Source organism: Paralichthys olivaceus, chromosome 6 (genome assembly GCF_024713975.1).
Source record: "Paralichthys olivaceus isolate ysfri-2021 chromosome 6, ASM2471397v2, whole genome shotgun sequence".
NCBI classification, from domain to species: Eukaryota; Metazoa; Chordata; class Actinopteri; order Pleuronectiformes; family Paralichthyidae; genus Paralichthys; species Paralichthys olivaceus.
Genome location: NC_091098.1, coordinates 9,549,043 through 9,563,213, shown reverse-complemented (window position 1 = coordinate 9,563,213; position 14,171 = coordinate 9,549,043). Strand labels below are relative to the sequence as shown.

The following is a 14,171-nucleotide window of genomic DNA, read 5'->3' as shown; positions in this document are numbered from 1 at the left end:
CAGTTCAGTTAATGCTAAGCTTCATGTCAGTCTGACCTCTGCCTCTGACGGTTGGGAAAGCAATTGATGTTTCCATCCATCCTCTCTTGTATTCATGAAGCTGATAATGTTAAGAAGTCTTTTTTTCTGTTTTACAGCTTAGTGGAGGCCCCTGATGTATTTGGTCATGGTCTAATTTCTTGAATCTGAAACAGAAATTTGTGTTAGTGAATTGTTGATATTAATTTCTACTTAATAAAACACATACATACCATACAGTGTTTACAAAATTTAACTGAGTGAGACAATGGTGCATGGACACGTCCTTCTCTGAAAGTTCCATTCCCCATTCATTTCGTACATGGAAAGAAGGATAATGTAAAAATAATAATACGACCCTATGACTGCACTGATGCATATACCTTCACTTCTGGTCCAGAAAATTTAAAAATGATGTACTATCTTTGTTAATATTGTTATTAAGCTAACATTTAGCTACCCTTAAAGAACACAGTTTCCCCCATGGGCACAGTATTTTAGTCATTAGAGATTTTATCTTAAAAGTGGATAATAAACACTGGAGAATAATGTGAAAGGATGTCCCTCACCTGAGGCTGAGTTCCTGTTCTGAGCCATTCCACAAACAACCACAAAAGTCAGCAAACTTCAGTAAAGTGGTTATATAAGTGACATCAGGATGAATAATATTGACAGAGGATACAAACACTTGAAAGTGGAGCAAAGCAGTTGACACAATGGAAGTGTTATTATTATTATTAGGAGAAATACATTATTTGGCTGAACATGTATGAATTCTGTATTTCTACTGAGCATCTAAACACAGATTATGGCCATGGTTTTATGGACGAGGTTTGATGGTGTTTAGAAATTATTTTATTGTGATTATCGGAAACAATCTGTCCTCCCTCCCCCATTCTCTTGAATGGTATATTTAAGGAATTTTTTGAGGGAAAAAAATCAAATTGATCAAATATTCATTAGGACTCAAGGTCAACATAATCTCACAACACACATTATTGGCTGTAACACAAAAATGTACACAGGTGTAGTTGTATAAAATGATTCTTTTTACTTAAAAGGTTAGCTTAGATGATATGTGGAATTATTACATTATGCAATGTTGGCTGCTATTCAGTGCTCTAAGATAGTGACTGTATCTTTTGCAACTTAACCGGTTGGTTGAGGCCGGTTTTATTTTAGGTTAGTTGTTGAACAGGATTGTTACATGCAAATAAAAATGTTCCCACACTGTTTAAATAACCGTGTTGTTTTGTTTATTTAAAAAAGTGACTTTCGCTTACGTTGTTCCTCGGAACATGAAATGGTTTATGGACTCCTCACTGCCTGCATTGTGCTTTAGTGTAGCTTCACAGACTACTGTCCCTCCCGTTTGGCTTTACAACATGATGTGCCCCTGGCTTAAAACAAGCTCCGTGTTGTTGCCATGACTGCTGCCTTGTAGCTTGGTGATAGTCATTTGTGCACTTTCCTGTGCGTGTGTGTCTTTGTCTGTGTGCAGAGCTTGCACTGTAAGTGCTGTAAGTGTCTAACTGTGTAAATATGTATTTGAGTTGAGTTAAATGTAAATTTCTAACTCTCTTTGCTCAGCCTTTTGGAATCTGCACTGACCTCAATTAGAGCAACGATTGAAACACTGAACGTCTCATTTTATTTCAAGAACAAATGTTTCATGTGTGTGTGACACCAATTCTAGATATTCTTTGTATTACATTGTATGTACTGTAGGTTGGTGGGTAGTTTATTGTTGGTCCATCTGTGGAGGTGATATGTTTTGCTCTGCGTTTTCTTGTTTTTTTCCCCTGTCCCTGTGCAGGGACTACAAAGTGTCTTCTCTCTTCGTTTAAGCCATATCGATCTATGTATTTTTGCCATTTATAATGTTTTTCTGAATTATATTCTATAAAAGTACTTATATGTATACTCAGTAATGGAAGAAAAGAGAACTGTCCTCCCGTTCTTTTCGATCTCATTCTGTTTCAATCCAGGGGTCATTATGCTCTAAAGAGGATGGCATCCCTTCTCATCCCCTCATACAATCCGCTGAATGATACACTGGATGGTGTAAAGTGTGTGGTGTGCCACTCACCTGATGAAAGTACAATATCCAGCAACTAAGGGAGCTTTCTTCTGTCATACTTTTATTGTGGTCTCCATCATAACTTGTCTCTCTGCCAGATGTTTGTGTTGAAAGACAAATCATTGTGTGTAGTACAATTATACGGATATATTTCGTCTGTTATCATTTAATTCAATGATGCGTTTTTGCAGTCAATTTTAAAGTCAGCATCCTCTCTCTCTCGTGTCCCTCTTTTAGGAGATTGCGGTTTTGAAGGATGTACGGGCCCTGCAGGTAATCCCCACTGACCTAGTGAAGGCCATCAAATTCAAATCCCCCCCTCGTATTGCTCAGAGTCGGGTGGAGCTGCTCGAGAAGCTACTCGCTGAACTGGGCACAGAGAAATCTGGCTTCACCCTGGACAACGTCATGACGGTAAAAAAAATCTAAATGCATGAATCCATTCTTTTAGTATAGATGTTGGCATCAAATCATCATTAGTTAAAATAATTTTGATTCTTTGATATTCAAGGAAATGATCAATAATACAATGATCTTTTATACTTGTTAGCTCAATATTGCAGTCTACATAACTCAAGAGCTGCATAGGTTTTTATTTTATATTTCTTTTTTTTTTAGCTTGAGATAATTACTAATTAGATAATTGTTCCATTAAAAATCCATGAAAGTCATCTGCTTTTTCTTAGACTGTTGGGGTCACATTGTCTAAGTTTGGCCTTTGAGGCATTTCTAACACACCAGAAATAAACATGCTGAACATTTTAGGTAATTCTATGGCTCTAAAATCTCAAAAATAAACAAAAATCTTCCATTCTAGGGACCAAAGGGTCACAATTAACAAGGTGTCCACTAAAGCTTTAAAATAAATTTTTTGGGCGTGTCATCTCCCTTCGTCACAATGTTTCCAATATGGAAATAACAAAGTTGAATTAGATGCAAACAGTATAACGGCTGTAAGTAGATAATTAGGTAGGTAGGTAGGAAGGTGGGTACTTTACTGATCCCGAAGGAAATTAAAATATCCAGCAGCTTAAAATACACATACAGGGCAAGAAAAGCACTTAAGAGTGGCCCGAGTAAAAGTAAGCGGGTGTGGAAATACTAAACTAAAATGAAGGAAAACGTAACCTGAAACCAAATCATGCTGTGCATTGAATAACGGAGGTAAAAGTATAGTTAAAAGTATGTGTCTGTGTCTATGTATTATTTCAGTTCAGCAGCAGGCAACCATCAAGTTGATTTTCCATTACATTTGTCTTGGTAATGATGATGTGAGTAACTGAAAGAAGAGCGATCCCCTGCTGACACACTGTGACCAACAGGCTGTCAGGATAAGCTCTAGTTAGCTGAGTCAATGTTGTCACCATTGGCATCCAGTCCATGCCCATTTCCCTTCTCCTCTGGTTCCCAGCAGTGATCTAATATTTACATGCAAACTATCCAACTGTTGACATGCTGGGCAGGACAACAATCAGCCCTGTCCCTCGTGCTCGGCTTTACAACCGGCCCTCCGCCCATCCCCCGCCATTCAGTGCTCCTCCTTACTCTGCGTGGCTTTTGTCAGTGAGAGCAAATTGTTAGGTTTGTCCTCTGGGTTTCTCTACCTTCTGAAGCCAAACCACACAGGTGACACTGGGAGTCCTGTTTGTGCATGCTTGCTCTGCACCCCTCCTCCCCTCCTTTTGTGTTGGCTGCCTCCCATGTTTGCTTGGGAAACATAGAGTCTCGATGGAGATGTGACAGGGTGGCTGCACTCTATTCAGCAGCTCACCTTCTCCCGTGTCCCGACTATTCCTGAAACATTTTGATGAGAAACATGTAAGAAACACCTGGTTTAAAGTGAAACTCAGCTCCAGTGGGGACAACTTGTAAAATATACTCCCTGACCATTTTATCAGGAACCCCCACACATCTGCTTATTCATGCATTAAAGGTACAGTGTGTAGAATTTAGTGGTATCTAGTGGTGAAATTTGCATGTTGCAGCTGAACACCCCCCACCTAACCCTCCCCTTCCAAACATGAAAGAGAACCTGTGGCAGCCTTCAGTTGTCATAAAACTCAATAGGTGTTAAGTTTGTCCAGACGGCCTCCTTAGAGAGGACCCCCTTGATGTAAATATCAAGTATTTAAATATAAAGGGCCTGTTCTAAGGTAAAGAAAACAACCAACTACAAAAGTAGCGTGATTTTTGGTATCAGGTGGAGTTTGTGAAACTGCTGATCTCCACGGATTTAAATGCACAACAGTTTCTAGAGTTTATCTCAGAATGGTGACATCACAAAAAAACATCCAGTGAGCAGCGGTTCTGAGTACGGAAATGCTTTGTTGATGAGAGAGGTCAGAGGAGCATGGCCAGACTGGCTGGAGTTGAGAGCTGTGGTGAGGGTCGATAGGCTACAACAGTAGAGGACCACATCATGTTCCACTCCTGTCGGCCAATAACAGCAATCTGAGGCTGTGGCATACACAGGCTCAACAACTCTGGACACCTGGAGACTGGAGTCACGTAGCCTGGTCTGAAGAGTCTGCTGAGGTTGCAGATTTTAGTTTGGCATCAGCAGCATAAATCCATGGACTCATCCTGCTATGTGTCAACAGTCTAGGCTGGTGGTGATGGTGGTGGTGTAAAGGTGTTGAGAAAGGTTTTCCTGGCACTTTGGGAGCCTTAATACTAACAAATCATTGTAGAAATGTCACAGAAATGATGTAATAAAGTCATGCCAACATGGACCAGACTCAAAAACGAATGATTCCAACATCTTGTGAAGACCATGACCTGAAGAATTGAGGCTGTTCTTCATTCTCTAAGCACTCAGGCTTTATCAGCCACTCGAGTGAGAAAGATCAAGGATCTAAAACATTATTAGAACCTTGGGGATATTTGTCCACAGTGTGATGGCTGAGAATGGCAATACAAAGTGCCTGAAGTTAAACTGTCAGGCAAACTTGAACCTAATCTGATCCACATGCAGGTTTATCAGGTATCTCTTAAAGATAAAGCAGGGACCTCTTTTATAAAAGAGAGTTTTCATTTCTATTATGGACAATGTTTTGTTATGTTTGGAATTGTGTTTTAAGTTTTGCTCCCTGTGTCCCACTCTGTTCCTTTGTGTGTCCCACTCTGTGTCACTCTCAGTGTCCCACTCTGTGTCACTCTCTTTGTCACTCTCTGTGTCTCTTTGTCACTCTCTGTGTTTCTGTGTCCCTCTCCTGTGTTCCTCTGTGCTTCACCCTGTGTCCCTCTCAGTGTTCCTCCGTGTTCATCTGTTTCCTGTTTTATTTTGTAGTCTCTGCTCCTTGTGTGTTTCCCCCCTGGACTTCCTGCCCTCATCAGGCTCACCTGTTTGTCCTGTGCCATGTTTTACCAGTTTAAATGTGTGTGTCAGTATGTGCCATTGAAGGTTAAAGCTAAACATTAAGGGAAATGTGAACCAGTGTAAGTTTCTACCCTTTTAGCTCATGACTAGCCCCTTTGACTGCTTCATAGTTTTAACCCTGCTATGGCTCAAGCATTTTTCCTTTTTTCCCTCTGCTGTTACCTGGGTGATCTGCTCTGAGGCAGGGACCCACAGTGAAACAAAAGGGGACAATTGAATTTCTTGTAATTAAAATGAAAAGTGCTCTGCAAAGAATAGAGAATAATAGAAAGCTGTCCCTGCGACTGCGAAGTGAGGGATGGGTTGCCTTTGTACACACTTCACCTCTGGATGTCAATGCCTTCCACTTGTGAGATTCCCATTGTGTTGTGACAATCTTCACAGCGATTATGTGGGATGATGGGCCCTTTTTATATCCTGATGTGCGCTAGCCCTAAAGGTCTTCCTCAGTTGTGTTGCTGTTTGACATGTGGAACCAGTATGCAGATATACACATATATAAAATATTCTTGTGTACCCATCATTATAGTTAAAACTAGGCAAGTTTATTGATATGACAGCCTTGTAAGACAATTTAAACTGCTGTTCACAAGGGTAAGAATCCCATTAAAACATCTGTTAACAAAATAAAGATGAGTTAAAAGCAGGTAAAACGACACAGCTTGATTGCAGTAATAGTCTACCGACAAGTTGCCTGAAACAGTAAAAGAGGAAGACTGTAGAAAACTAATCATAGATACAGGTAAATATACTGCTATTTAGTAAACAGTGACACTACCCATTTATATATACATATATAGCACATACTGTTTTTATTCTCATATTCGTATACCATATCTGCCTACATGCTTATAACAGTCCATATTTGCATATATACAGTGGCAGCTGGTGATAAAATGTATTGGGGGGTTGGGTGGGCGCAGTGCTGGGGATGACAAACAAACTGAAGCCACACTCAACAAAAACACACAATATGTTAGTCCCATAGCCTTCATTGAGCTACTGAGCAATTCTAAGCCTGTCGCAAAAATGTATTCTCATTGTGTCTAAGTGACTGTGGGAACTTACTATAATTGTGGTGGTTTTGGTGTTTTAATTGACATGTCAGGGCAAGTACGGAATAGAGTGCTGTTATACCGCCAATGTGTCTGTCTGGATATGTGCACAATAACGCGGTCTAGGGGGCAAACTGTCTTGCCTTTCCCTCCCTCGGATTTGCACAAGCCATCATCAGGAAAAGAAACAATAGTCAGCGCAGTCTTATAACCTTGACAGACCAAACACGATGAGCTAAGTGACGTGCGAACAGTTTAATTTATGTGTTGAAACCATAAGTCCCTGTCTATCCATGACGGGGCCCAAGTAGCACCGTACGGGTCAAAGTGTCCTGAATAACTTCTCTTGTGTCTAGTCAAGTGTGTGTGTCTGGTGTAATTTTGTCCTGTAGGGAAAGAGGAGTTCATTAGATCATCTGAGACTTCAACAGGGATACGTCTTAGCAGAATAATGGGCAAAACAACTATCAAGGAAATCACAAATATCATGTAAAGTGAGACCCTGATGCCACAAAGCCCTGGATATCGAAACGCCATGGACGTGGTCTGTCCATGGTTTCAGTTGTCAGGCGGATTTCTTCCTGCTATTGGAGTTGGGTGAGAGCAGTGTAACGGCGTACATTCTGTTGTGGCAGAATGCTCATGTGCTAATCACACGGCTCTCTCGGTGATTTTCAACCTGTGGGAGTATCAGTGTGTGTCATTTCAGCTGGAGGCGTAGGCTGTTCAGATGGAGCCAGTACATGTTTGCAGTGGTTAGCGTGGATCCAGGTGGCTCTCTCAGCAATTTTCACTGCAGTGTGGGTTGTGAGCAGCACCTGGTAGGGGCCTTGCCACCTGCGTGAGCGCCAGTTCTTTCTCCGAAAGTCTTTGACCACCACGAAGTCGCCTGGATGGAGGTTGTGAAGTGGTTCAGTCGCTGGATGAGGAAGGGAAGATGTCACCTGTTTCCTAATGTCTGAAAGAGCATCAGTCAGGTTAGAACAATAGGACAACATATCATGATCACACAAGTCTGTGGATGGAAGTGGAGAGGGTGAAGGACCCACACCAATGTGGGGAGGAGTTGCAAAAAGAATCTCATAAGGTGAAAGGTTAGACTGGTTTGTTTTCTCATCCTCATATACATCAGCACCAGAGGCAGGACCTTTGTGCATGTTAGACCTGTGTCTTCACAGCACTTTGCAAGCTTAGTTTTGAGTGTGCCATTCTCTCGTTCCACCGCTCCACCACTGGCTGGATGATACGCACAATTCCCCATCGTGGAATGATGTCTCGTAACAGTGCTTTGTCGACTACACTTGCAGTTTGTTTTGAGGCAGGAAAGGTTTCAAACCATTTTGACCGCATGTCGACCATCACTAAGCAGTGAGATTTACCTTCTGATGGTGATAGCTCTATGAAGTCCATCATCAGATGTTCAAAAGGCTGAGTTGGTGGCGGGTGTGCCGCTTGGCTGGTTACAGCCACTGGTCTGCAGATGTTGTGTGTGGCACAGATAACACATGCATGTTTTTGAGCATAGGTGGAGAAACCTTTTGTAAACCAATGTTCCATGATCATAGCTAACATCCCCCTTTTGACACATAGTCTTTACCATGAGTCAACCTAGCATTATGAGGGAAGAAATGTTTAGGCAAACAGGGTTTGTTGTCAGGACCATACCACACACCAGTTCGAAACGTAGCACCGGAAGCCTTCCACAGGGAAATCTCAGGAGGAGTGGCAGTGGATTGAACTGCAGAAAGTGTGGAGGACATGTCATATGTGAGTGCAACAGCCTGTGTACTTGAAGGAGGAAGTGGTAGGTGGCTGCAGCTTTAGCCGCAGCATCAGTTGTGGCATATCCTCTAGACACCACATCTATAGCACGTGTGTGTGCGCAGCACATTTGCATACAGCAACAGCTCGAGGGAGCAGAATGGCTGACAGGAGATAACATGACCCAGAAAAGTGACAGTTTGTTGAACAAACTGCAGTTTACTGAGGCTGACTTTATGGGCCCAGATGTGTCAGCAAAGCGATCGTATCTGTTTCACACTGCTCCTGTGTGGGACTGGCAATGAGTAGATCATCAACATACTACAAGAGAGCTGAACCTGGAATGAGGAGGAGAGGTTCAAGACTGTTCCTGAGAGCCTGATTATATAATGATGGAGACTCACAGTAGCCTTGACAAAGGCGTGTGAATGTGTAGGCCTTGTTTTCAAAGTTAAAAGCAAACCAGGACTGGCTGTCCTTGTGAACAGGAACGCTAAAAAAGCATTGGATAAATCTACAACTGAAAACCACTCTGCATCAGGCGGAATTTGGGAAAGCAACGTGTACGGGTTGGGAACAATAGGTGATTGAGCAATTACAGCATCATTCACAGCCTTCAAATCCTGCACAAATCACCACTCAGTAGGTTGACCTTTATCTCTGATTTTATTAACTGGAAACAGTGGAGTACGGACAGGCGAATCAGGTCAGGGGATAATTACACCAGCCTGCAACAGAGATTCAAAAACAGGGCGTATCCCATCAACAGCTTCCTGTCTGATTGGGTAATTAACTGGGTAAAGGTTTCTGATGAGACACACATCCTTTGCCCACAGCGTTTCTGGCAGGTCTGCAAGCAGAGGAGAAACATCTGAGGGGTTTGACAACATGATGTGAGAATGGAGATAGTCATCAACCACATACAATGATCGTGTGGCAGGAAAACACTGATCTGGAGAAAATTTGAAACTGAAAGCATTGTTAACTGCCAGTCACTGACTGTCTGAGATGATCTGACAAATGGTCCAAGGTCCCTCCGCTGGTCACGTGATTTGGAGAGCGAGATGTGAGGGCTGGAATTCGGAATGCAGAACAGTGACTTCTGTTGGTCAGTGAGTGAGACAGCAGCTGCACTCCTGGAACCAGACCAGAAGATGTTAGACACAACCAGAGAGTCCTCAGGAGAGGAGAAAAACACAGTTTCATAAGAATGATCGGATGCATCTGTCACATGTGAAGTACAATGCAATGCCTCTTTGTGCATAAACTCAGAAGAAGAAGTGACAAGAGAGTGTGACATGGAAAGCAGATCAGTAGAAACATTCATCGGGAGATGCCACTGAACAGCGGCTCATGTGTGGTCTGTGACATGAGGAAAGGAGGTGAGGAGGAATCATGTGTAACCCTCACGCCTTCATGGGAGGATACCAGATTGAGACCTAGCAAAATCATCAAATCTCTTCCCAGGAGGTTGATGGGACAACAGGGAGAAAATAAAAACTCATGATTGAAACTTATTTGATGTGTGTCCAACTGAGCAGCGCATTGGAGAGATAAAATAAAGCGAACACTCATTTCAGGAAGTGTGGGCAAATCAGACATCCTAACCACAGAATAACCTGGACCAGAGTCAACCATAAAAAATTAAGTTTGTGACCATTAACACACAGTTCAAGTTGAGGCATTTTCTTGAAAGCATCGCTATTGTATTTAACATAAGATCCAACAGGTTCGGATGTGGAGGCTCTTGCAGCACCGTCCACTCGCTGCTGGGGGCAGTCTACTGCCCAGTGTCCCTTCTGCCTGCAGATGTAAGACTCATCTCTGGCAACTGGGGCCTTTCGATAGTACCCACGTCCACGTCCCCTCCCTTCTCTTGCTGGAGCCGTGAAGTTGTCTCTGCTGGTGCCGCCACCATGGTTAAAGATCAGTTGGACCTAATTTTTTCATCAGGAGTCGTCTGATTTCAGGCATCGTTGGCATGAATTAATGGCAAAATACCTCAAACTGGGTGGCAAAAGCTGTGCCTAAGTTACGTGGATCAGGGAGATGAGTCAGTGCTTCAGTCATGTCAGTGTCAGTCCATGGACGGTAGACAAGGGCTGGGCCTGTTGGTCCCATGATGTTGATTATAGGGGTGGAGAAAACATCTCCTTGCTGTTGATTGTGACGAGTATGGCCCGCAATGGGCAAGAAGGAAAGTCTCCGCAAATCCGTTTCTTTCTATGGCAAAACAGGAAAATGCCCCCAACTGGACCACCAGTTGTATTGGGTAGTGATAATAACAGGTTAGATCAACATTAGTACTGACAATAATCAAGAGACAGTGACTAATCCCCTTTTAGCAAATAAAACCATAAATGTGTTATTTCCTATATCTGTTTGATTTTCTTTTTGAGATATCATCTAAACAGTCACGAAAAAAATCAGAATTTCAACATCTTACCAAATATAAGATGACCAAAGAGAGGTCTTTGGATCCCTGTGAAGAAGGTCCGGAACCCCATCATCAAGAAAGGACATGAACTCTGAGGTTACATCTGCCAAGTGCATAGCAACAGTCATGGCATTGGATAGTTAAGGGTCAAAATGTAAAAGGTGTCGGTCTAGTTTCGAATCGTCCGTCTGCACATACGCCAGACAGTTCCTCTTATGCAAGCACAATTGTGTTTCTATATGAGTTATTGTTGAACACAGCACACGAGTATTGATCTGACATAGGAAAGAGTTCAAGCAAAGTTCATATGCAAGTTTTCCATTACAAGCGGGAGAGGCCCCAGTGTAAGCTCGTCCTCAATCTCTAGCTGGCTGCTAAATCTGTAAATCGGACCAAGCTGCTTTATCATAATTTTTTATTTTGAAAGGATGTTTTTGTAAAGAAATTACAGGATTTGCCATACTTCCCCTTGAAGTAGCTATACAGTATGTGTGCAGGTCAGTGATAGCGGATCATTTCGTCATTGATTTGTAATTTTGTAATTACAGTCCTGCAACTGACATAGTAAAAGAGGTGGACATTGATCTTTTCTTGTGTATAAACCTTATATAAATCTTTATATACAGTCTATGGTATAAACACTACGTATTTGATCAAACAGTTAATTGTAGACATACTATTGCACTTAAGCAAACACTCCTCGTGGAGCTTAATGCTGATTCAAGATACTTTAACTGAACCCACTGAGCACGTTCAGATAAAACCGTTAGATTGAAACATTTCCATTACAATGAACCCATTGAGTGCTGGATCTAAAATCATACCAAAATCAAAGAAACTTGCGTGACATTTATCACAGCAACTCATAATGTTACTCAGTACTATGTATGGCCCCTACGTGTATGCGCACCTGCCAACGTCTGGGCATGCTCCTGATGATTTGGCAGATGGTTTTGATTGATTTAATTTATTATCCCCAAGGGGCAATTTATTTAACAGCCAGCAATAAATAAAGGACAGTAGACAACATGAAAAAACTATTTACATAGAGCTATTTAAAAGGCCAATTGCAGTAGAGACAAATGAGTTGTTAAGTCTTTTGGTCCTGCATCTTGGCAGAGAATATCTGTGGCCAGAGGGAAACAACATGAACTCTTTACACAGTGGGTGACTAGCATCAGACAGGACTGAGCGAGACTTTGTAGAGGCTGGGCAGGTCAGTCAAGGTTAACTGCAATCTTGCTTGGCAGCGTCTGATGCACGGATACATAATGTCCCATAGGTGCTTAATTGGATTTAGGTCAGGGGAATGAGAGGGCCAGTCAATGGCATCAATGCCTTTGTCATCAAGGAACTGCCTGCGCACTCTGGCCACATGAGGCTGGACATTGTCCTGCACCAGGAGGAACCCGGGGCCCACTGCACCAGCGTAAGGTCTTGCAATCTCTCTGAGGATTTCATCCCAGTACCTAACAACGATCAAGGTGCCATTTGCTATGACATGGAGGTCTGTGCAACCCTCCAAGGATATGCCTCGTCAGACCATCACTGACCCAACACCAAACTGGTCATGCTGGATGATATTATAGGCAGCATTCACCACAGCTTCTCCAGACTCTTTCACGCCTGTCGCATGTACTCCTGTTGTGAACCTGCTCCCATCTGTGAAGAGAATGGGGCGCCATTGGCGGACCTGCCAATTCTGGTATTCTCTGGCAAATGCCAATCAAGCTGCATGGTGCTGGGCTGTGAGCACAGGTTTGTTCAGAAAACATGCACACCTGTAGCCTGCTGGAGGTCATTTTGTAGGGCTCTGGCAGTGTTCCCCAGGTCTCTTGGTATCTCCTCCATGCTCTTTAGATTGTGCTGGGAGAAACAGCAAACCTTCTTGTGACCGCACGTATGAATTTGCCTTCCTGGAGGAGCTGGACTACCTGTGCAACCTGATCTGGCTGCAGATACTGCCTTGTGCTACCAGAAGGGACAAGGATGCTAGCAGAACACAAAACTAGAGAAGAAAAGGGTCAGGAGGGACAAAGAGAGAGCAGCTGTCTGTGGCTAGCAAATGCAAAACCATTCCCTTTTTGGGGGTTGTCTTGGTATTGCTTGAGTGATATCCCTGACTTGCTGTTATACTGTGATGATTAAGTGTTCCTTTAATTGTTTTAGGCAATGTATAGCAGTGTATCTTAAGTGAAATGTGTATATTACGTACATATTCCCTGTAGTTTATTTTTATTTTATTTTTATACTTTACTGTGTTCCTTTTTTCTTACATTCTGACTGCTGCTGTAGCTGAGTGAATTTCCTTGGCAAGGGATCAATCAAGTTTATGTTTTGAAAGTGACTAAAATCACATATTTTTTTGTTGTCTCTGTTTAATAGCTCAGACCAGAGGGGATATTGCATTGAATTACAGTCAATCTTGGCTTAATGTTCACATGTTTCAGTTCTGTGCAGTGTTGTTGAAGCACACTGCACCAGCAGTTCGAGAGGTGACGCAGCGCATCGTCTTATCCATGTACCAGCAGCACAGGAGTGCCATTCTCAGCTACCTTCCACCCAGCGATGATCCTGAACGCAACGAATTTCTCTACAAAACCCTCTTTGATGGGTTTGCCAAAATTGATGGAAAGCTGGTAAGATTTATTTTTTCAAATGAAATGAATCTTTTATTGATACTCAACATGTGCCTCACTTGAAGAGGGGATATTATAATATATCTCAAATTTACTGGGAGCCAATGAAATGAAGCTAAAATCTGAATAATGTGCTCTCTTTTAGCAGATTTGCAGAGGAGTCTAGCCACTGCGTTTTGGACGAGCTGTAATTTATGTAGACTCTGCTCTGGCAGGTGATGAGTGAATTGCAATAATCCAAACGAGAAAATAAATGAAAGCATGAATGACAATCTCTAAGTTTTTCTGGATCTTCCTGAACTGCAAAAAACATGACTGGAATAACTATGTTGCTTATTGAAGGTGAGGTCATTATCAGAAAGGTTTATTTTACAGTATAGATGGTGCAGCATTTTTTCAAAACTACCAAGGGACAAACACATTTTTCACATTTTCAACACAAAGGTTCTTGGTTCAAATCCCAGTTTGCATATTCCCCTGTGTCTCCATACATTTTCTCCGGGTACCCTGGCTTCCTCCCACAGTCCAAAGACATGCAGACTGGGATCAATTTATGTGAGAGTGGATGGTTATTGGTCTCTGTATTTTGGCCTTGTGATAGGCTGATGACCTGTCCAGGGTGTACCTAGCCTCTCACCCAATTTCAGCTGGAATTGGCTCCAGCTCCCCCATGACCCTTAACGGATGAGTGGTATAGATAATGGATGGATGGAAGGGTTGGATTTGTTGCTGTATACTCGTGTCATCACAATGCAAGCAGTAATGAAGACAGCCTGTGGTCCAAAGCTGGCATTGTGCAATT

The 14,171-nt window shown here is 42.4% G+C and overlaps 1 protein-coding gene across 3 annotated transcripts in view; it reads left to right on the top strand.

Moving 5' to 3' along the window:
* The window catches only part of cep104 (centrosomal protein 104), a 37,760-nt gene that overhangs the window by 14,000 nt on the left and 9,589 nt on the right, over positions 1–14,171 (top strand). For all 3 annotated transcript variants that reach the window (XM_020089039.2, XM_020089040.2, XM_069526325.1), the window contains exons 13-14: positions 2,336–2,512; positions 13,181–13,369. In XM_020089039.2, the coding sequence (XP_019944598.1) occupies positions 2,336–2,512; positions 13,181–13,369 (366 nt within the window). The remainder of the gene's footprint in view (positions 1–2,335; positions 2,513–13,180; positions 13,370–14,171) is intronic.